Source organism: Anopheles coustani, chromosome 3, assembly GCF_943734705.1.
Source record: "Anopheles coustani chromosome 3, idAnoCousDA_361_x.2, whole genome shotgun sequence".
Classification (NCBI taxonomy): domain Eukaryota; kingdom Metazoa; phylum Arthropoda; class Insecta; order Diptera; family Culicidae; genus Anopheles; species Anopheles coustani.
Window position 1 is genome coordinate 5981019 of NC_071288.1, and position 17651 is coordinate 5998669.

At 46.0% G+C, this 17651-nt stretch overlaps 1 protein-coding gene across 1 annotated transcript in view; it reads left to right on the plus strand.

Annotated features, from left to right (window-relative positions):
- Positions 1 to 17651, plus strand: part of LOC131259161 (uncharacterized) — a 58339-nt gene that overhangs the window by 19523 nt on the left and 21165 nt on the right. Inside the window, exon 2 of the mRNA XM_058260594.1 lies at positions 15608 to 15729. Within this exon, the coding sequence (XP_058116577.1) occupies positions 15608 to 15729 (122 nt within the window). The remainder of the gene's footprint in view (positions 1 to 15607; positions 15730 to 17651) is intronic.

The following is a 17651-nucleotide window of genomic DNA, read 5'->3' on the forward strand; positions in this document are numbered from 1 at the left end:
CTTTCGTCCCAATTGTGCAGAAGAAGGGGAAACTCGTTGGAAGGAACATCAGCTTCTTGAGTGATCTTGGTGCACCGATGTATTCGACGACTTTTTGCAATTAAGCGACATACTTTAGTGCATGTATTTGTTTATTTTGTTCTGCATGAAGAAGTGAGCAATTATGGAGACGGAAAATAATTTATGTCTTACAAAAATACTTAAGTTAAAAGATGTCATTTCATTCGGTTAATTGTCGTTCAAACCTGGACGCTTTAAATCCCCAACAATACTAACCCAGTCGCTCAAGGTGCATCACCACATAACAATCGCTCCAGTTTCCTGTGTGTGTGGAAGTTAACCGTTCGGTTTTCTCCCTGCTGCCTTTCTGTTTTCGCACCCCAAAAATCTCCCACCTCCACCCTCCTCCCCGTGCGGGAGATTTCCCGCTGAATTGGCGAAATGACGCTCCGACCGAGACGCCTCTAGAGAATGAGTTGTGAAGACGTCGAACAGCGTCGAACCGTGGCTCTCGAAGTGCCTCCTCTCACCGGCGCCACTTCAGTCACGATGATGCTGCTGCTGCCACTGCCTTCCCGGCACTTTAGTTTTCCGTTTTACTTTTCGCTCCACATTTTCCGCAAAAACTTTCCAGCCAGCCACCCGTGTGGTGGGCCACATTTTTGCGAAAACCTCGCGCTGGGCGTGCTGACCGACTAACGGTCCTGCGCCAATTTTCCGGATGTAGCGTTTTTGGGGCTGCGAGTGGCTGAGATTGCGCTGGCGTCGAGAGGCCTCGAGGAGTGGCACAAATTTGTCGAATCTGAAACACGTCCACTTGTGTGTGTGTGTGTGGAGTGTAATACGAGACGGCTTGTCAAATCGCTGACTTTAGACGGATCCCACCCGCGTTGTGCGGTGTGGTTTGCTGCGTGTGATGTAACAGCGTAGAACCCTCCGGAAACTTGGTGACGGAGAAGGTTACACCACAACCGTAGTGACTTTGCGCTCCAGTTTTCGACACCCGGGGAATGCCCACGCCGGAGAGTGCGGTTTGATGGATCATCACGCGAGCAGCGACAGTGTCCAGTAACTAACCGGCCGTCGTTTGAAGTCGATGCCCGTTCGATCGATTAGCCATTATGCTCCACGAAGGGGACGATATATTTTCGTCACCAGCAACATGATCGATGCCAGGACGGAACCGCTGACTCACGGTGTTTTCCTTCGAGCCGCGCTCTAGATGGGCTCTCCAGGGTCACCCATCAAAATGGTGTCCCCTCCGGCAATATCTCCCCCGTCCCCCGGGGTGGAAATAACCTAATGAAATAATATTCATTCATGCGCAACCTCCCCGCCACCGAAACCCCGAATATGGCGCAGCAAAAATTCAAAGGCCGCCGAAAATGGGCGCGATGGAAATAACGATGTTTGGGGCGACCGCAGGGGGAAGAACACACACACGCACTCACTTTATGGAGCACCGGAGATGCAATCGTTTACTGTCAATTGAATCGGCATTAACTTCCACAAATGTCACCGCGCTTTCCGGGGGGCTTCCATTCGCCCGAATGGCGACGGAGTTTGTTGTGTGTGTCGAGCGTGGGAAACGGACCGCTCGAGGGAGCGTTTCCAATTGCGTGGCAATCCTCCCTTTTACCCAATGCCCAGATTTGTAAGAATGATTTCACGCGGCGGATTGTGTGTGTGTGTGTGTGTAAAAAAAGATAGGAAAACACTGAAAGAAAACCGCAAACGCTTCAAGGACAGCTACGGTATGTCTCTGTCTACGCTATTTTTGCCACGGAACGCTCGAACAAGAGATGCGCCTTGTTTTCACCGGAAACTCCACCGTCCCTTCCCACCCATCTCGCGTGGAATCTAGTTGCATTCTCGCAAATGGTGCCGTGCATCTTCATCGGAATCTCGAGAGCGCTAACAGCTCAGCCGAGGCTCAGCTTCTCGAGGACTCCGGAGATTGCGGCATTCGTGTGAACCTCCGCTCAGTTCCGATTCCTTGGAAGAATGTCTGCAAACGTGGAGGCATGGCGGAGGCGGAGGGGAGGAATCTAACGAATTAAATCATGATGTCGCGATTATGAAATTGAAAATCATATAATACCATAATGGTCGCCCATGCGTGTGCACACGAAGTGGGCGAAGGATGGAAGAATCGGTGCCACCCCTCCTGTTCGCCATCAACGTCTCAGATGCGTCTTAGGCGTGGAGGAGAAAGCCGGGTGTCGCGGATCGATTCTCTCGCCCTCAGCAACCGGTGTCAGGTTGCTTCTCGGAAGCCACCGAGTCACCGCGACTCTTGACGATGATGATGCTACCAAAGGGAAACCGTAGGAACCAGTTTGAACTCCCTTGCGCCCGGCCGAGGTCTCCGTAAAGGGAAGACATAATGCCCTACCGACCATTTGCAGCTACATCGTCTACGCAACCGACGGGCCTGGTGATGATCTAGGCCTTGGACTCGGAGACGATGTTGATTGCGGCGCGATTGAGTCGGCTCACACAGTGCCATTACCCCCTTCGTCTGGTTGCAAAATTGCGCCACCGTAGCCGGTCTCGAGGAATGTTAATTCGTCTTTGATTTGCGTGCCATGCCCCGTCAGTCGGAGGGTGAATGTCGAGAACCCTGTGAGGTGCCGAACAGCTCCGGTGATCATAGCAATCAATTGCTGGTTAAATGTGCGTTCTTGCGAAATAGGTTTTGAAAGTAAAATTGGACCGGGGTGAAATGGAACGTAGCGAAATGGTAAGTTGATTTTCTCGCGAATAGTGAGTAGAGGTGAACTCTTTCGTTTGGGGTGATTGTCAGTCTGTCCTCGGTTTGTTGATCGAAGGGTCATAATACGATATTGATGTTCGACATATTTGAAGTGTAGAACTTTATTTATAATGTTGTCTCTAAGGCACCATTTTTAGAAAACAACTTATCTACTATCGTGTCTAAGACATCTACTTTCGCATAATTGCATGGATTGTTGCCTGTAAATCATCTGTTTTTGATTTGTAGTGTTCTTCTTTTGCCTTTAGCCAGAAACAAGAAAATAAAAAAGGTTAATTGTGGTTGCCTTACATAATTATGCTTTAGAAATAAAACTAACTTGTGGTTATAACAATTTACAATTTAAACTGAATTTCCGATGTTTGACTTATTAGTTTACCCGTCGGGGATGTAAACGCATTTTCATAACTGCCAAATGTCACTTGTCTATTTTGTTGATATTATATATTATATAATATATCTATATTTTTCACAGTTTGATCAGTACCAATGCTTAATTATTTTCAATAGTTGTACATAGTAATCTTTTTGTCTTTTAGCCCAATTTATGATATAAAGCTCAATTCCAACAATAATCTTATGCTAAGGAATCAAATGCTTAGATAGAGACAAAATCTGAATTTGGTGACGAAAGCAAATGACATCGTGACAAAAATTAATTGTCTTAGAGACACAAATTTATTCGTTGTGCCATAAACAGATGCCTCAGACACAAGATTGATTGCAGTATTTCAATCATTCTAAACATATTGTACTATGTTGTTTACATTGTATTTTTGATATGATGTCTAATTTTTATTCGATGTTTTATGCCATATTTTTCCCGTTAAACCTTTTTCAATCCTTTTATGTTTCATTTGTGTGTTTCTGTTCCACCTTTCCTTCCATTTTTGTCAATGTCATTTTGGAAACGCTGCCTGATGATCACTGGACGGTGATGTATCATTTCGTGAGTCGCGGGGCACACGTTTTCAGGTCAATAACATCGTGCGGAAGAACCACGCCCCGCACCATGAAATTGATGATTTTGTTCGTAATCTTCAATTCACTCTCGGCCGGCATCGTTGGCGGCAATATTGTTCACAGTTTATGATCACTAGAATGAACCTATTATCCACCGCATCGTATAGTGTTCTCCACTGGAATTGCCCTTCGCTAGGGAGATCTACTGCGGAAAAGTGGTCCCGTTCGACTTGTGATCATATTCTTTTTGATGTTAAAAGATGATCGATTCGGGATGAGCTGTTGCGTTGTGTGCTCGTGTTGCCAAGGATAAACAAAGTTCCATTATGAGCTCCGTTCCGGTCGACGGATGTGCATTTCGATGTGCCGCTTCTCAAATATCTTGCAGCGAATGTGTGTAGCGCATAAAGATGCAGTTCGGCGATGCGATGTTCGGCGCGTCTTGGCATCGCGTCGTTGGATTGTTTTTCTCTCTTTACTTTCCGACGCACAAACGCATTTGCCGATTGGTTTAAAAATAAACCAGCCTCCCTCGTGCGCGTCAAGGGAAGCCCAGAATTCATGAGAGACAGTGAAAATAGTTTCAACCCCATTGCACACGTGCAGCGGATGAGCATCGGTTTGGAATTGACCTGCCCATAAACCAGAGAGACGCACGGTTCGACTTCGTTGCATCATGGTTTGAGATATGAAAACCATCGTCCTATTGCATTAACACCAAAAATTCACGAATGAAAATGAATGAAAAGATGGCCCACAAAGTTGGCGGAATAATGATGTTTTACTTGTGTTTACCAGTTGAGAAAGGAGGACCGCGTGCCAGAAAGCTATTTATGCTGTCGTTAGCTACTTTCCGAATGGTTTTTATTTATGCTTCCACCATTGCGCTTATGTCTCCTAAGAAAACAGTCAGCAGTCAACATTGTATCGGATTGTATTTCCTTACAGAAGACGAAGGCCTACAGAGCTACCGACTTCCAAGCCCCGAATTGCTTAAACTAGCGCTCTGTGGAAGAAAAAAAAATCGAACAGATTGGAGAATGTTGCTCTTTTGATGCCCTGGTGATATCGTCGTCACAAACAAACATATTTGAAATGCGTCGGTGGTCTATTTGAATATAAAGTCGATTTGAATATCAAGCAAATCTTTTTTTTCAGTTGGCTTTTAACCAATAAAACGTTACTACTCTACAATCTGTTTGCAGATTTTACCGGAAAGGTTGCGTGAATTGAGCAAGCATATGGTGTTCTTCGGGCATCCTCCATTTTCGATGGCACACTGGCTGTGGAAAATCGGACATATGCCGGTTACCGCTTCCAAGTTAACCACCATTGTACCGGTAATGAAATTGATAGGTTTTTGTCGCACACCATACTGGTCGATGCTTTTGATCTCGTCGCTGTGAAATTAAAAGAGAGTTATAAAGCAGTTAAAGTTGAGCTCCTAGTTGAACTTACCTGTCCCTTTCTATCCAATAGAGTAGCTCATCAGCGACAGATAGGTATGTATAATCACTCGTAAGATTATTGACGATCGTGCGGATCCGCTTGGTGCGCGTATCGATGCAGTCGATTTTTCTCGTTCCTCTGTCGAAATAGCAGAGTTCCCCAGTGGCCACGGAAACCTTAATATCATAGATGTATTCTACATCAGGGTTTTTGACCAGTATCTGCCGTTGTGAACCGTCGAGATTGGACCACTCGATTTTTTTAACACCGTTCATGTAGTACAGTTTGCCTTCAATGGGATCGACGGCTATTCTCCATGCTTTAACATCGGTGAATAAAATGGTACGCACGTGTGGATTCTCTAAAGCAGCCACCTCAATGGTGTTCTTTCCCGTATCGCCCCAATAAAGACGGCGCGAGATCCAATCTACTGCCAGGCTGGTCACATCCTCCGTATCGTTCGTGAAAATCTTTTCATCCGTTCCATCGTAGTTCATTACGGAAATTTCGTTCCTGGATCTATCAGCTGCCCAGACGTGACCCTCGGCGCAGTCGTAATTAATGCGAGGGAAATTCCTCTTATTTAAGTTGAGTTGCTCTCCGGTCCAAGACAGACGAAACATTTCGGTAGGCGTTACAAGAAGAAAGAAATCATGATCGTAACGGCCTGCAGCGTTGCACATGGCATCGTCGTCAGCAGCTGCGCCATCCTGACACGGTTTTAGCTCCTTTCGCCATTTTGCGATGTCTGTGTACCGGAGAATCCACTCGCGGTATTTGCTGGCGTCGGTAAACACTGTATATTTGGTACTGTCGCATAGATGTGTATCATGTTCTCGACTGGGCATGAACGATACTACTCCCCTCAAATACCAAGTGCCGTTGGTGTGAAAAAACATCCCGCCGCCACTGTCTCCGTTACAGGCACTGACGTTGTTCTTTCCACCGGCGCAAAACATGCGACTACCCAAAAGGCTTCCATACGCAGCTCGATCTTTCAAAATGCAAGTTAGCACATCCACTACGGTCAGCGTTGCCTCCTGAAGCGTTTCCGATAGTTCATCTTTTTCATTCAAACCGAATCCTATGACTGTACCATTTTTTCCCACGATTCGGTTCTGATCGTCGTCTATGCTCCAAAGGCACACAGGTCTGACGGGGTGCGTGAAGCTGATATCGGAGGATAACTGAACAATCGCAATATCGTGTGACACATTCGAAGGTCTAAACCCAGGATGTATTACAATCTTGGCGACCTTCAGCACTTGTAAATTTGTATTGGTTACGCTTAGACGCGTGCGCCCTACGTGCACTGATATCTGATCCACTTCCAAAATACTTGACTCTGCACTCGTAAAAAAGCAATGGGCGGCTGCAATAAGACGGCATCGTGTGAAAATTAACGCTGCGTGTGAATTGTACCTGTGTACGCAATATGCTTACCGGTGAGAATGGTGTGATTATCCAGGATGGATCCTCCGCATAAATAAACAGCTTTGTCATCTAGCTCCCTGAAAATGGTGGCATGCCATGGCCAGCTTCCTTCCTGTGCCTGAATACCACGGTGAACAAGAAACACACTTCCCGCATTCCTTTCCCCACACGTCGTAAGATCGATTCGGCCGCATATTTGAGGAACATTCACGCACAGTATCAGGGCAGCGGGCAAAAGTCTCACCCACGAAACTTTGTACAGCGACATCGTCATCATCATCCACCGGCACCAGGAACAAATCACTCCCTTTTTGAAACACGACTGGCGCGTTCTTAAATCATACAACACAACAAACTCCCGTCAGCCTTGCTTTGAGAGTCAGAAGTGTGGTTTCGGTAAGACAATTTCGGGTGATAAGAAAAATGCACGTGGTTGAAACCTTGGCGGAAGATGTGTCGGTCAAAAGATCAGAAGTTACCTCAGCGTGCTCCGTTCGTCGCCTTATCAATTTTGGCACATTGAAACCCTCGTTGCTGTTGCGGGCCGAAATGGGTCTTCAAATGTTTTATAAAATATTCTAGTTTTCGCATCATTGTGCAGAACCTTTCTGTTAGCATATTCAAGTTCACAAACAAACGCAGACATGACATAACCAAAATCTGGTGATGTACAACAGTGTTTTAAAATTGTGTAGTGTTCTAAAAATGTTTGCAATATTTTTTTTTATTACGACCGCATCACAGTTCAGTTTATAACGAAGTTTTGTTTTACCAAGACAGGTGCAATTGTTGACAAATGTAAAAGTTTGAACGCCGACTTGTATGTTTCTTTTTATACCTTGGATTACCTTGTACAAGATGGTCCTCGAAGTTCCCGACTTCCAAGCTCTAGAATTCGAAGTGGTTCTTTCGAATGCTGCTTTAGCTTATTAAGGTCTGGTGTAATGGTGTAAGGAGAATCTGCTGTATATGAACATGCAAAAGATTAGCTTTTGCCGTGATTGGTGAAATTGTTGCCACAAACAAAAGTACGATCACTTGTTTGTCATTTTGGGGTCTACTTTTAGCAATCGTCTACAGAGACTCCGATGTTGCCACTTTTAGGAGGTTAACACAGTGTTTACCAGTGTCCCTCTTGTTTTGAGGCTTTTATTTATTAAATTTATGCTGTGGAAAATATGTAATTAAAGCTAGCCAGCGCGCACGAGTGTTCCAAAAAAGCCTCCATCGACCCTTAGACAGTCTTCACCTAATCATAAGTGGATTCATCCCTGTTGTGTTTCATTTCGCCGGAAAACTAGAGCATGGAAAGCCACCCCAACACTCCGCTTTCCTCCTACGGTGCCGTTTTATCTTTACCCAGGGAAGATACTCACGGGAAAAGAAATCCCCGAAAATAGCCTGTGACACACCGAGGGGGGCGTGAGGAGCGACAATAAATTCCTCCCTGCTGCGTTTTGCTGCGTGCAAACCATGAAATCTGTAAGAAAACGCACGACCCCCCCACCCCCTCCCAGCTCCCGTTGCATAAACTTACGCAACCTGCTTTTCCGACCCGATTTTCCGACACGGTCCGCGTGTGTGTGTGTGTGTACGTGTGGCTCGTTAACTTGGCTGGTCGGTTGGCCACCGGGTTTGCGTTGCGGTGCGTGTTCGTTCGCCAGCACATTCTTGCCACATTCCTTTTCCTCCACACCACGACCGGGAGAGGCGCGCGCGTGTCCGTGTGGGGAGAAAGTAGTGTGCGAGCGAATGTGGGCAGGCAGGCTGATGCTTTTCTTTCCAGCGGTCGAAAGGAGAATGGAAGAAACTGCAGCAGCAGCAACATCGATCGACGACACACTGACCCACTGTAATGCTCTCGCGTGCCCCCCTCATCCTCCTTCTTCCCACTGCCCTCCCAGGGATGGCCATATTCGTTGCTTTCCCATCTGGCGTGTTTTTTGTTTGGGTTTGGCTCAATGAGATTAATGGAAACATCATGGGACTTTCCCACTTTTTCGAGCGAACGCTTGGAAGTGTATAAATATTCTTCTCCCTACTGAAAACCAAACATAAACGATCGAACGCTGAGAGGCAGGTGAGAAGAACAAATTAAAGCTGCGAAAAAAAACACCTGTCCAAGAAAAGACGAGAGTGCGTCATGGAAACGCTTGTTTATAACTCATCTGTAGGCGTTTGAGATAAATATCCCGAGAGGATCATCATAAACACGTTCAATTTGTGATGTGCACGATTAAAAAGTGCGAACGGAACAACCTTCAATGCTGTTTAAACCGGTTTACAAAAAAATAACTCGCTGGTGATTATCAACAGCGTCGACGTCAGAATTCTAATCGGGGGCTTCACATTCAACTTCAACCACAAACCGAGTGTTGAGTGCGTCCTGTCACGTGAAATCGGATCGCGATCGCTCGCTTCTTACATCATCTTACATCATCCAGCCGGGATCGGTCCGGTTTGATGCCGTTTTTGCGCGCAACGAAGGCGCCACATGCCGTGCTCGACCAGAGAGCCCATCCGATCCGATTAGCCGATCGTCCGCCTGGCATTGGAAGAAATGCGTAACGGCGCCATACGGATCCCGTCGTCGTCGCGCGGAAGATGCGCGTTGGGGTCCTCTAATAGCGTCTTTACTGCCCGAGCAAGTGTTGTGAACTGGGAGGGAGGGAGGAAAAAAAGCCGTTTTTCAATCAACCGAAACGACGACCCAGACGGATCCGGTATGGTTCCGTTCGTCACCGGATCGTAAAAAGAAACCGTCTCTGTCGGTTTGGGGGAGAAGAAAAACGCGTCGCAGATGCCATCTGCGTACGGACGGATCAAACGGTGGCGCCCTACGACGGGTGCATTCCGATGCGCATCGAGTGGGTGGTGGGTGACATTGCATCGGAAGGTTGCGTGTACGATCGCCCACTGCTCTCGAGCCGTTGGTGGAGGTGACGATTTTACTGCACTCATGACCCGATTGTGCGAAATGGGCACAATTGTTAGCGTCAAGTCGAGGGGAAGGATACGCACGGGCCGTTCGAGGTTGGGCCCGGATCTGTTCGAGCCATCGATAATTGATTTCCCCTTATTATGGGGGTACTTTGAAGTGATTGTGATTAAGTGTTGCTTGGGAGTAGTGCATTAAAGGGGTTTTGCATAATTACATCGTTCTACGAAGAATTGGCTAGTGTGGGAAATGAGTAACAATTGTGTAATTTTCACTTGTATACCTTGTTAGGAAAATATTAAAGAAGAATAGAATATCAGTATAGGACGAAATGGTGTCTCTGTAATAAGAAGGGATGGTGAGAGTGAAAGTAATGACTGTAACTATCAAGAATAAGAATAATAAATATCTTTTGCAAAAGAAAAATAATTTGATTTGAAGTTTGGTGCTACATACAGAAAATCATTTGAAAATTTAGAATTGTTACAAAAAATGATGAGCAAAATTTATAATTACAAAACTTTTACACGCTATACACGATACAATACTATATTGCTCTTTAGTAATATGGAAACTGCGATCGTTCCAATTTTACCCGTAATACAAAACATTGATACGTTTAAAATGTAGTTACACATTTCAAAATATTTTTATTATTTTACTTTGAGATTTATTAAGGTCCATTGTTTTTTAGAAAAAATAACTTACAAGTGATTAACTAGACCGGTTATAACGATAATATATCTCAAAGTTTCCAATTGATATTGACTGAAATTTCTCTCCCATCTTTTCGAAGCGATCGCCTTTTATCCTTTTACTAGGCCAGGTTAATGTGAGCCGTATTTTATTTTCCTATTGCCACCTTTTTAGCTTCCCAAAACCAGTTGCAACACTTGGCTGGCATATTTGTGTCTATTAAAGATGGCATTTTTAGAAAAGACGCGTTAGCAACATCACCCCATCTCATCTCGATGATGAGCGCTTGTCCGGCTTGTGACGTAATGTTATTGCACCGCCAGCCACCGGACTGGAATGATAAACTTGTGTGCATGTGAAATTTCCCTACCGACTAGCAGGGGCAGGTGATTAGCGTGAAGCATTTCTCAAGATCGATGTTTATAGACGCCACCCTCATTCGCTCATAGCTGATGAGGAAACAATAGTGCGGTTGTTTCGTTTCTCGCTGCTGCCTTGACGTTGTTTTTGTTGCTTCCCTCCTCGTTGCATCTCATTTTGCTCGGCAAAATGAATTAATTATTAAGTAAGGTGGGAGACTCTTGGCACCGCCCGAGGGAGGGTAATGTTATCGGCTGGAAGTAATCGAGCCGCCGACGAGTTTGCGATGAGTTAATTGTAGCCTTCTGCTCCACGGTCGCTTGTTTGCATTATTTGCAAACCCTCATCTCCGGTGGGATGTTTTTTTAGCCCCTCCGGGAAAACCAACGATGCCTAATTTGTTTGTGCCGTTTGGATGTGCGTTCGAGCCACGTGTCGTGTTTCTGAGAAACGATTCAACTTCGAAGTCGTTACTACATGAATTATAGTACTTAACAGTGTTGTTCCTAATTTCTCCAAATATCAACCAAAAGGAGGAGGGTGGCTTAATGTAATGACACCCGACACGCCTTTGCTGTGGTCAATTAGCGCACTCTTTTTTTATCTCCAATGCTGCTTGACTTTCCCGAACGGAAGCTCAGGTTTTAGTTCCTCAATTCACTTTCTGAGCGCAAAATTTTATTTTCTATACATTTCTGGACTGTTGTTTATTTCGTGTCGGAAAACATCCGGCAAGAGTGAATCAAAATCGATCAGAAATGGAATCGCGAATTAATGAAATCCCCTCACGGGAAACATGCGACGGAAACGTAGTGGAAAACACCGGACCGGCGTTGTATAATTCGCATTCACTTGAAGGTCCACGAGGATCGAATCCATTCGAATTGTCGAATCTTTTGCTAAAAGTTGTAATCGATTCTGTCGTTGTGTCTGTGTGTTCGTCTGTAAATGCTCGTAGAAAGCAATCGCAACACGACGAATTAAAAATATTTCATAAGAGAAAGGATAAACACCGACGGGAAAATGAAGCAGTATGCAAAAGAAAACTGTCACGTAAAAATCGAAAGTGCTAAACCCTGGAGGGCACCGAACCGGCCGAAAATGTTGCCATTTCACCGATCCGTTTGGGTTTTGCCCCTAGGGCTTGCTGTGAGATGTTCAATTTAATTTTCCTGATATATCATTAATGCAAAACAAAAGGAAAAAAAGGCTAATAAATATATGACATGTGGAGCTCAAGAAAACGATGTACTATTGTTCGATTTCGTTCACAGTGGGAAAAGGGCGAACACTTTCATTGGAGGGGCTCTCGGTTTTCCCGCCAGTCATCATCATGTGTTTTATGATTTTGGCCATTTCGGGTGGAAATAGTTTTGACTAATTTCATTTTTCGACAGTAATTAATCGATGTCGGGGCGAGAAAGCGAAAGGGAACGGCAGCTCGACAGGAGAATTAATAGTTTTTTTTCAGCCTTTCCTTCCGTTCTTTGCCGAGCGGAACTCGATTAGCGTCGGGCGGAAATTGGGATTGAAATAGGCGTTCGGACACACGCAAACACGCTCCGATACCTGATACATACACGCACCACCAGTTGTTCCACCCGGGCTGGAAAGTGTCTTCGACACACACACACACACAAAAAGGCAAGCAAACGATCAACCGATTTTCAAACGGGAACTAAATCGTTGATTGATTGGCCACCAAGCATGGTCCCACGAGATTGGCAGCGGACGCGTCCGATCGGGTTTCCTTCCGGTATCGGATCCCGTCATCTGCGCATCCACGCCTTGCGTCTTTGCGCCCCCCGCCGGGTTGCGGAAATTGTTGTTTACCGGTTTGACGCGGAGGGCTTTCCTTCGATTTTCCTTCGGCGCGGTGGTGTCATTGGTAAAAGGTGTGTAAATGACCGCAACCATTAGCATCGAATTGGGCTAGATGCATGTATTAGTGTTTCAGATACCGCACGATCGGGGAAGATTATAGTTAGGTGAATTTCGTTATTTTTAGAGAATTAAAAAAAATAAGAGTTTGAATGTTTTCTCGCATCGTAAATCATTTTATTATAAATGCCTTTTTTTTACGATCAACAGATATTTGGAGGTGTTTAATAAGGTATTCGCTAACTATGCATAATTAAGTGGTAATGAAGGTAATTAAAAGTAAAACCTTTCCACCGCCCAAACCCCGCGCCAAGCCGCATCGTATGGTGCAGGTTCATGAACTTCCGAAAATGTGGCTTCAATCAACAAGCGCTCGCCGATCTTTTATTTTTCAACGGGGCAACCGCGAAGGGGATCAACCATTTCCTTTCTCCTCCCACTGCCAACATGGCCGCTAACGGCTCGCAATTCGCGGTCACTAACACCACCGCACCGAGGAAAACGTATAAAAATACTCTCGCCCAATTTTCACGCCGCGCACGTGCGCTCGGTCCCTGGCAAGGCGTTAGATCTTATCGGAAAAATAATCTCCTCGTGCCGAAATTCATCTATCTCGTGCCCACCACAAATCACGGCCTGTTCCGAGGGGGGGTTGGTCGAGGGGGTGGCTTTCTACACGTGGGATGATTTTGTTGTTTCTGGCGTTCCTCCTCGCTTCTTTCGTTCGTCAGCAGCGCGGCTTGGTGCATAATTTATGCGCGCCTACAGAGCTTTCTTTTTAAACGGCCACAGCGCACACTGTGGCGATCTTGTCTCTATGCTCGGGCGTACATATTCGGCTGCCTTCGGCGAGAAATGGAGACGCATCCCTCCCCACCCCCCGGTCATGCGATGATGCAGTGGTACGGGTGTGAGCTTTTTTTTCGGGTGGACAAAACGGTGGAAAAAACGACCGCAGCTTCTAAACACCGCGACACGAGCCTGGTACCGCGGGGATCTGTTAAGTCTTCATTATTTATGCGACCGCTTTGCGAAGATTAATTCCTCCCGGCGTTCGCGTTGCGTTTTGGCCCGCGGATTGTGGCGAAATTATGCGCTCTTTGCCATGATGTCCGAGACAGAGGCCCTCTTTGCTGCACTCGAACGGGCCATTTAAATTCGAGCTTCCAACCACGCGAAAGCACGATCATAACATACCGCCTCCAATCGGGCTCCAATCGGCGGGGCAATTAGTGCACATCATCCACGCTCGCGCCTCGGCGAAACCCTTCCTTAACGACCCCCCCCTTGCGGCCATAGGGACCTTCCCCTTACTGCCTGTTGAAACCCTTTCCTTCCCACCGGTTGACGTTAAGAGGCTCGTTGTCCCAGATCGAAGAATTTATGGTGCACTTTCTTATCATCGTTTTACTTTTAATTTGTTGTTTGGCCGCACGTGCCTCAACCCCGCTCGGGAGGTGGTGAGGTTGTAAAGTGGGTGCTGGCCCTCCAGCGTGTCACGGCGTCACCAACATAGACACACACGCTCGCGGGCACGCTCCACGATCTCTTCATAGTGGCACGAGCCACCACGATCCAACGATTGCGCGATCGGGCGACTTTCTCCGTCACACAACACGCTGCCCGAACGCGATCCGTAATCATCATCAGCAGCAGCTCCTCGATGATGCGATATCGGCGGGTTTTGTTTTGGGTTTTCTCTCAACCCCCGTGTGTGTTTTTTCCTTCTCTTCTTTATGATGCGATTTCGGGAAATTTGCGCCACCTTTGGGGGGGGGGGGGGGGGGGGGGGGGAAATTGGGTGCCTGCGGATCGAATTTGACGAATGTTTCGCCACCCCAGGGGAGGAGAGCATGGTTATCGACCGATCAGTGTCGGCTCGTTCGATTCGAGCGGTTGGTTGCAAATTCCAGCCGCAAACGTCGCCGCCCTCGTTTTACTATTTCTTCTGCTTCAGCTTTGTGGTGCATCGATGTCTTTCTTCACCCCCGCGGGGACCACGGGAGGAGGAGGGAAAGATGATAGCAATGCCGTTTATTATGCCATTTACCTTCGCGCGAGCATTTTGTTTTGCTTTCGGTGCACACCGCGGGAAGATAAATTAATTTGTCGTGCACACTAATGAGCGGCACCGATTGGCGCGATGTTGTGCAGCGCGTGACACGAACTGTAGCACTTTGCACGGGCAAGCATTCTACCCGTTGTCGGGTGACTTTTTGCAGCCAGTTTAATGATGACGATAAGGAAAAGTGGGTGCTCGATGGTTCTCGAAGTGCTGGAGCATGGGACTGGGGAGCTTTATTTTCAAATTGTTCCGTTCAAATGTTTGCTTCGGTTTTTTTGTGCGAGATTGAAGGGCGTAGGTGGTGGTTTTCTTTATTTCTATTTGCTATTGCATCTGCAAGGTGATACCGTTTATGACTGATGGATGGGGATCTTATCTTATCGCTTTGTATGTACCAATAAATTCCTTGGAATGCCCGATCCATATCGCGTTGGTGGAGGCGATGCTGTTTATGGCTTGAAGAAACCTCTCGTTTGATTTTCTTCCTACTCTTAATAGTTTAAATGTGTGTTTGTTTGATTTGTTGTCCTGATTATTTTTCGTTGTACTTAATTGAATTAAAGCCAGGAGTGACTGTGGAACACTCTGAGGGATTATTATTTCCTAAAAAAAGTTATTATCTTAGCACTTTGTCCGCAAAGCACTGCAAAAGCTTTATTGACGTCATTCAGATAACGCAGCTTCGGTGTGCAAAAAGTACACCGAAGAAGAAATTCTCATTATGCATATCTGTTTTTACTGCCGATACCACCGAGCAGCGTCCGGTTTTTCCTACAACAAGTCATCTCGGCAAAGGAAAAAAAAAACTACCCAGGGAAGCACCGTTGTTTGCCGAAAAAATGGATTTCAACAAGAAAAACAAGTTAATTGCCTGCACACCCTCGCAACCGATCTGCACCCTACCTTCCGAGTAAACGCCACCGGAAAGATCTTGCGGATTAATGTACTTCTTGTTAGCGTGCAAGTACACAGCGCACACTAATTATCTACGTTCTCGTGTTCTCATTTTTTTTTTTGTTTTCGTTTCGTTTCCTCTCCGCAACAGGTGACACATCGGACGACCGGTGACGTAATGGTGCTGAAGATGAATCAACGGCGCGCCAACCGGCCCAACATGCTCCGCGAGGTTCAGCTGTTGAACAAACTATCGCATCCAAACATCCTGAGGTAGGTGGTGAAGGGATTTTCTGCAGTTGAAAAAAAACCCAACCTCATTGACTGGCAGCCTTTTGCTACGTCGTCCAGGGCGCTAGACGTGGCGTGTTACATACTACCACACGAAGAAAACCATTACAGGTCTTAGTAAGAACACCCGGCGAAAAGGGAGCAATATGTAATTGATTTAAAAGCCCATTTCCCACTCTTTCGCCGGTGGATGCATTTTCTAGCCCGTTCTTGGTGGAAAAGGATCGACCGGAAGGATGTGAAGGGCTTTACAAACACACCGGTGAAGGTGTTCCTGTGTGTCTAGCCTAGGTTGGAAAAATGAAATTTTCCGATCAAACCCGACTTCCGGCTCTAGACGAAAGGGGGGGTTTAAACACGTGGGAAAGTTAAAGCTGGCAGAAACATTTCCCCGCGCGTCTAGACGGGGGTGTGTAGCTAGTCTAGGCGTTGTCTAGGGCGGCACATCGTCGTACTTTCGCGGCCGATATTCAGTCAACCGAGTGAGCATTCACTTGCTCGGGCCAGCTTGATTGTGGGGGTGCGGAGAATTGCATGTCTTAAACCCTTTTTCTTAATTTCGATTTGCAAGATATCGATTGTGTTTTTATGTTCGATATGCCGCGAGTGGAGATCGATTAATGTACTTTGAAACGCTAGTGATTGGAGAGGGAAAACAATTAATTTTTCATTCCTGTGTGTATGTTGAAATAATAATCCGAGTTTAACATGATGCACTACATGTGCATGCCTCAGCAGTGGAATCGTGCAAAATAAATACCGTTCAGCATGGCGGAAATTGGTAGAGGAAAATGCAAGTGCCGCGTGTGTTACAACTTGCTATTTATCATACAATAAAATAACATTATTGTTAATTGTTTAGATGCCTGCGTAGAAGTCATTCCTCTTTGCGGAGAAAGTTTTCTTCGCTTATTTTTGTTGTTTTTTTTCATTCCCTACTCCAACTGATACAAGAAACATCGATATTCGCATAGATTAAAGCATATTGAACACGGTCACGCTTTACTCCACATTCAAACCTCAATTTTTACCACCACAACAAACCAGATTCTGCTACATTCCCAAGCACTGGCGGCCCTTTCTTATGCTCACCTCACTGGGGACCGGTTCGAGGAAAAACGCGATCGCATCGTGTTTCGCGCAGCGTTCGAGGGCAGCACAAAGTTCAAGGGTCGCTGGCCCTCTCGCATCCGGAAAAGAGACGCCCAAGCGCTCCAACGGTCGAGGCTTTGAGTGCTCCACCAACGCTTGGAGGTGCCTTTTCCTTGGCTTGTTGAATGTTTGATGGAAACTACCGCAGATTGTTTCGCTTCGGTTTTTAAGAGGATTTCGTCCGCGTCGGTTTTGTTTTCCTCTCACGCTGCCGTGTTGTGTTGGGTATTTTTCTGTAATGTTTTATAGAGCAAAGTTTCTACGCGGTTCAGGTTTGCTTAAAATAAATCTTTCTTTTTAACCTTCCTTACTAGTTCTTCTATTCTCAATATTGTGCTTTGAAAAGTACAAAGTTAATTTATCTTTTGTTTCATTTTCTTTTCTGTGTTTTAATTTTATCTAATTATGCAATTACGAACACAATTTTTTCGTACTAATTTGCGTTTCAACGAATAATTTGAGTTTTATTTATCCAATTTCAATTTAATTCGCCAAATGAACGCCCTTTACATAAAAATCGACTCGTACGTCGTGCCGGGATCTGTTTCCTCGCACCGGAGATAAATTACGAACAAAATTATCAACTTTCCTGCCTCGTTTCGGACACAACGCGAACGCCCGGCAGTGTTGTCTTCATTTCTTGTGCCCCGTGTTGTGGTGGTTAGGTTTGCGCTCGCTTTTCTCCACCCGCTCCGTGGGCTCCGTGGTAATTTATGCATACTTCGGGCGCAACTTCAGGCCGGAAGTGGTGG